Source organism: Mastomys coucha, unplaced genomic scaffold, assembly GCF_008632895.1.
Source record: "Mastomys coucha isolate ucsf_1 unplaced genomic scaffold, UCSF_Mcou_1 pScaffold13, whole genome shotgun sequence".
In the NCBI taxonomy this organism is placed as follows: Eukaryota; Metazoa; Chordata; class Mammalia; order Rodentia; family Muridae; genus Mastomys; species Mastomys coucha.
Window position 1 is genome coordinate 76,491,879 of NW_022196895.1, and position 5,978 is coordinate 76,497,856.

The 5,978-nt window shown below is 58.0% G+C and overlaps 1 protein-coding gene across 6 annotated transcripts in view; it reads right to left on the bottom strand.

Annotated features, from left to right (window-relative positions):
* The window catches only part of Nfatc1 (nuclear factor of activated T cells 1), a 131,845-nt gene extending 126,098 nt beyond the window's left edge, over positions 1-5,747 (bottom strand). For 3 of the 6 annotated variants that reach the window (XM_031366137.1, XM_031366136.1, XM_031366135.1), the window contains exon 1: positions 5,302-5,747. In XM_031366137.1, coding sequence (XP_031221997.1) covers positions 5,302-5,428 — 127 coding nt within the window. In that variant the 5' untranslated portion in view covers positions 5,429-5,747. Of the gene's footprint in view, positions 1-713; positions 869-5,301 lie in introns of those variants that run through there. The other 3 variants (XM_031366140.1, XM_031366138.1, XM_031366139.1) reach the window with 2 other exon arrangements.
* Positions 5,748-5,978: the final 231 nt, after the last annotated feature.

Here is a 5,978-nt window from a genome sequence, read left to right on the forward strand (position 1 = left end):
ACGGGTGTGTGCTCTGTGCAACTTGGAACAGAAAGTCAGGTGGAGAAAAGAGCCAGACTGCCCGGGAGGGGGATAGGTGCAAGGCATGGGCTGTCAGAGTTTAGGAGAATCAAGTTTGGGGAAACAGCACATTGATTGTTGACCTAGCTGGAAGCTTTACTTTTGACAGAGAAGAGAAAATGAAAGGCAGCAAAAGCTCTCAGGTTCTGGCTGCTGAGGTGTGTGGACTGGGAACCCAAGTGGTGGAGCCTTCCTGCTGAGGGAACTGCGGTGGGTGGCGGTCAGCACCCGGCCGGGCCTCCTGGCTCCAGGTCCCCCGGCCAGGCGGTAGCAGCCGGGCTCTCAGAAAGGGCGGCTTCCGACCGCCCTCTGGCAGCACCGCTGACCATCTGTCCCCGGACTACGAGGTCCAAGTCCTGCGCCGGACACAGCCTCCCCTTGGGTAAGGGCCTCCTGGAAGGAGGGGGAGCCCTCTCCCGGGGCCCGGTGCTCCGATGCCAGGAAGTGCCCGGCGGGTGAGCGAGGCAGGCTCGCCCCACAGGTGGCCTCCCGCCTCCTCGCGGCCGGCGACAACTTGGTCCGCGTCGCTCCTGGCCGCGCAGGGCGGCGGCCCGGGGTCCCGGCTGGTGCCAGGTTGGGGCAGGCACCGGCGACCTCAGCAAACTCGGGCCCTCGGCGGGGTGCAGTCGCCCGCCGCCCCCCGCCGGACCCACCTGCGGCCGCGGCGCCCCCGCCGCTCTGATCGAACTCGAAGAGGAAATCGAAGTCGAACTCCGGATCCTGCTCCAGCCCCGTCATGTCGGGGTCGCGCGGCACTGGTGCGCCCGGCGCTCGCGCGCGTCCCCGGCGTGACGCGGGCCCCCGCCTCCTGTCCCCTCCCCTGTCCCCTCCCCGGCCTCCCGCCCCGGTCCCGCCCCTGTCCCCCCGGGTGTTTCCGGGTTTACATAAACAAGCGGCTCGCGGCCGCCGGCTTCCTAGTTTTAAATAAACTCCGCGCGCGAGCCCGAGCGCAGCCTGGGCTCCACTCGCACCCGCAGGACCGCGGGGTCCCGGGTCCACCCCCGGCCGCGTGTCCGCTCCACGCACGACCCCGCGCAGCTCCCCCGGGTCCCCGCTGCCGTGCGACCTCGCTCTCCCTTAGGTTCCCCCCCCCCGCCCCGCCCCGCAGGAACCCAGCCCCCTGCCAGCAGCCCCGGCGTCCGCGCCCCAACCTCGGCGCAGCCGGCCGCCGCCAGGGGAGCGCAGCAGCCTAGGCCCTGGCCGCGCCGTCGCTCCCGGACCGAGCGCGGGGCCGACGGGGGCTGGAGCTGCGTCCCGGACCGGCCGCCCGGCCTCGCAGTTTGTCCCCTGGTTCCTGTTCAGCGTGGTGCGCAGTCCACAGCCGAAGGAGGTGCCCTGGGTCTTGCTGTTTCCCTGCACCAGGAAAAAGACCAAAGCTACGGAATTAGTTCAAAAGTTCGAAAAGAAAGGAAAAGGGAATGTGTGTGTGTGTGTGTGTGTGTGTGTGTGTGTGTGTGTGTGTACGTATATATACGTATATCCCCCCCCTGCCCCCAACATGGCCTCTCCTAGGCTTCCTCCAGGTTGCTACCCGAGGAAACTTTCGGTTCCACCTTCGGGAAGCATCCCAGAGCCCACCTCAGAGCGTTGCAACTTCAAGCAGTCAACGCTGGGGTTGTCATTTTCTAGCCCTGCATTTCCTAAAGAAATCACCTGAAAGGGACAGGAAAATGAGGGTGCGGTTTCCTGAGGGGTGCCTTCTCCTCTCTGCAGGTCAAACCCCAGAGCACAGTTGCTTCCGAACCTTTCAAGTCTACCCACGGCGGCCACCTCACTCTGGGCACCTAACTCAGAACAAATCTTGTTCTCATGCGCTAAGGACCTCATTCACTTTCCAGCTCCAAAAGCACCGCACACTCCTGTTTTAGTAGGGGTGATTTCAGAGCTCCCAGAGGCTGAGTGGCACAAGACTGTTATCCATTCAGACAGGGCACCATGCACACAGCAGTCAGAAGGAAAAGGCTGGGCCTGCAGAGCCCCGTCCATCTTTTCCTGTTTCTCCCAGCTTTTTGTTCTAACTTTCCTGGTGTCTTGGCACCACATAAACCAACATCTGGAATCTCAGGGAAATGGTGGCCAGGGCAGGAGAGGCCGGTATCAGGACCCAACCCTAGAAAAAGGCAGGAAGGAAAGGAGGAGGGAGATTGGTGTCAGTATCTGCCACCAGATGCGAGTGTCCCCTGCGTCCTCCTGCCCTGCAGCTCTGGGCTCTGGGGGATGGCTTTTTCCGGAGGCTAACTTGAGCATCACGTGGGCTACCACTTCTCCCAGGACCCTGTTTCAATGGCTGCTTTTCTGCCGTGATAAACTATAGTTCAGTCTGGCCTGATTTAGTTTCTAATAATAGTTCTCACTTTGAGATGCAAGTTGGAGCGTTGTTTTGTTTTACTTTTCTTTTTTGCTGACCTTTGGGGAAATGGAAGTTCTGTTTTCTGTGGTGAAACCTCGCTCTCTTTATCCACCTTTTCCACAGTTACATACACAACAGCCCTTCTTGTCTACTTTTTGAAGAAAGCGTTTTGCTAATGTTACAAAGCTGGCTTCCCCTGGCCACATGCCCCCAGATGTGGGACAATAGGAAGGAAGGCCTTTCTCTACTGGGCTGGTCTCCCTCCATTCTTGTCTATTCCCGAACCCAGGAGTCAGTCAACATAACTACTTATGAAATGCTACCCTGTGCCTCTGCCAGCCCCCTTGCCAGTATATAGCATGAAGCTTGGCCTGCCAATTCGGCAGACACTCTAGTTTTGATAGAAGTGTTTAGCTTGGACCTCTTCCTCCCAACTGTGCAAGATGTTAATGGGCCAGCCCCAGTGCTTGGTGTGACGAAGCAGGGGCATGGCTGCAGCATTTTCTAATCTGGATTAGGAAACAGTGCCATGAAGCTAAACAGCTGGAGAACAGGGCAAGCTTTGGTCAGCTCCGGAGAGCCTGTGGGGCATTGTGTGAGGCAACTCTGGCGCTCTGGCCACTACCTACAGGGTTGTGTTCCTCCCCAAGTTCTTCAGAGCAGAGCAGCACAAGGCCTTCAAAAATGGCCAAGCCAGATGAGCTTCCATCCAAATGCCCTTCAGGATGGAAGAAGGCCTCAGAGAAATCTGGGGTCCTGATCAAGGCCTGCTCCGGAAGGACAGGGTGTTTCCCCATGGTCCTCAGCAATGGCAGATACTGACCTGCCGCATACCATCCTTTTCCCCTGCCTGAGTCTGGCTGTCTCAAGGCTGGGCCACAGTTTCTAGTTAACTCAGTTACATCCACACAGTCTCTACAAAACATTACCAGTATCATTCCGTCATAGGGTATTATTGTCTCCAGCCCACTGCTTCATTGGGGACACTGTCAAACTTCCTTTTCTGGGTAGGTTATACAAAAAATGATCATTACACTCTGCCCAAGAGCTTTTCCCTCTTGTGCCAGAAAGAAAGGAAGAAAAAAGGACAAAAGAGAGAGAGAAAAGACAGAGAGAAGAGAAAGAAAGAGAGGAAAGGAAGAAAGAGAGAAAGAAAAAAGAAAGAAAGAAAGAGAGAGAGAAAGACAGAAAGAAAGAAAGAAAGAAAGAAAGAGAGAGAGAAAAAGTTTTGTTTTGTGGACACAGAGTCTTACACTGTAGCTCAAGGCAGGCTTGGTTCTTGCTTTGTTGCCCAAGCTGGCTTCAAACTCACAGCAATGCCCCTGTCTTAGTTTCTCGGGTGCTGAGATTACGCCTAGGATTATAAGGGTGAGCCATCAAGCTTGACTTAGAAGGTTTCTTGAGTAGTGGGACAGTGATGGGACAGTGACTCTTCAAGAATGTCAGCTTTAAGGCCAAGAAGAAGAAGAAGAAGGAGAAGGAGAAGGAGAAGAAGGAGGAGGAGAAGGAGAAGGAGAAGGAGGAGGAGAAGGAGAAGAAGAAGACGACACAGAAGAAAAGTGACTGACAGATTTGTGTGGAAATAAATGTCAAGAAATTCACAATGCAGACCACAACAGAAACACTGTAGCTTTCCTTGTGGCAAGAATTCATCCTGAGAACACTTAGCAACACCTCGATGTCTTTAAAATCGAGCTCAGGGGCATGAAACAAACAATATCTGCTCCCTTTGATTTAAAGTTCACATAATACTTTCTACCCAGGACACCTGGGCTCTGAAAATCTGGATCCGTTTGTGCTGAGCTGATGGCTCCAGTCTAAAGCTAAGCAAGGTGTCCAGGGCTGACTCTCTGGGAACTGCTGCCTCGGCCTGACCTACTCATCAGACTCACGGGAAGCTAAGCTTTCCTTCCAAATGCCGCCTACAGGATGGCGGCCTTGTAAATAGGAGTGGCGCAGCCCCAGCAGGGGTCCAGCTGGCCTTCAGGAATTTTAAGTAACGTTTTTGGTGCCAAAAAGGAATTAGAAGACGCAGCTCCCGGGTCCATTCTACACAGATCAAGCTCTCCCCTGCTGAAAAGCCAGCCACTCTTTAAAGGGTGCTTCAAAGACACCTGCAGGAGCTTAAACGTTTTAGAAGTTATTTTGTGAGCTCTTTTGAGGGGACCTGAAGGGCCTTGACAGAAGGTCCGGGTCGTGTCATTCTTGTGGGTCTGCCAGGTTAGGGCAGATGGCAGCGCATATTCTTTACTTGGAAGAAGCAACTTCAAACCTGGCAGAGCATCTTCGATCTTTCCCAAGGCATTTTCTAAGGCAGAACTCCTGTCTGAATACAACATTTGGCCACCAGCTTGAGAGGCATTCAGAAGCCTGGACCACTTGGCCGAGCCCTTACTTTTAGTGAGCGGCATCTAAGACTCACTTGGGAGGATGCAGGACTCTTACACTTCGGGTCGTGGATTTGCTTGCCGTCCTGAGATAGAGGCAGGGCTAACTTTGCTCTCCAAAGACGCCTCACTTCATGCCCTCCACCCCCTTCTCCACTGGGTCCCATCCTCAAAACTCACCCTCGTGAGTCAAGTTTCCCCAGCTGGGATCTCTGAGACCCCAGCCAAAGAAAGGCAAGTTTGAGTACTCCGCGCTAGAGAAGAGGAGACACCTATTGGCAAGAAAGCGCGCTAGAAATCTGGGCTGCGCCGGGGAAACACCAGGGGGACACCCTTCCCAGTGTGTGCCACGCTGTCCGGCCGGACGCCCGCGCCCCTCCCTGGACGCGCAGACCGGTCCCGGCAGACTGGCCCGGGACGAGGACTCGAGATGGGTGCGGGGCGCCGGGAGCGGCCACGAAGGGCCAGGGCACGCGGGGGCGAAGGGAGGGGCGCGGGGCTTACCTTCCTCGGCCGCCTTCATGGTGCCGCCGGCGGCCGGCGCGGGCCGCAAAGTTTCTCCGCTCCCGCAGACTGCGGCCGGAGGGCCGAGTGGAAACTTGGAAGGGACTGGAAAGCTGGTACTTGGCATCCACGCGGCGGTGGCGGCAGCGGCGAGCAGCAGGAGGAGGAGCGGGAGCTGGCGCGGCGAGCAGCTCCGGGCCGGCTCCCGAGTCCGACCTCTCCTTCGCCGACACGCGCCGGGCCGGGCTCAGCGCCGCGCGCCACGGGGAGGTGACATGCGGGGTGTGTGCGCGCGTGGCTGGCCTGTCTGCGGCCGGGGACTCGCCGCAGGGGGCGGAGGTGTGTGCGGCGCCGGGCAGCCCGTGCCCCGCCGCTCGGATCCGCGCGGCGACTCTGCCGCCCAGTTCGGAGCCTCTCGCTCTCCACTCTGACGCAGGGCCGGGCTCTGCCTTCTGCCTTTTTAAAGCTGGAAAACACCTCCCCCGGCTCCCGCCCGCCCGGCCGCTCCCGCGCCCCCTCCCTGCAGTGACATCACGCCCCTGCCCGCCCGAGCCGGCGCGGGGCCCGGGGGACAAGTCGTGGAGCGCCGCCCTCTGTGCGCAGCGGCTGCCGTTCGCTGGGCAAGCGGGGCGCCCTGGTTTGGACAGGGGGTACTCTGGGGTGGACCAGCCGGGCGC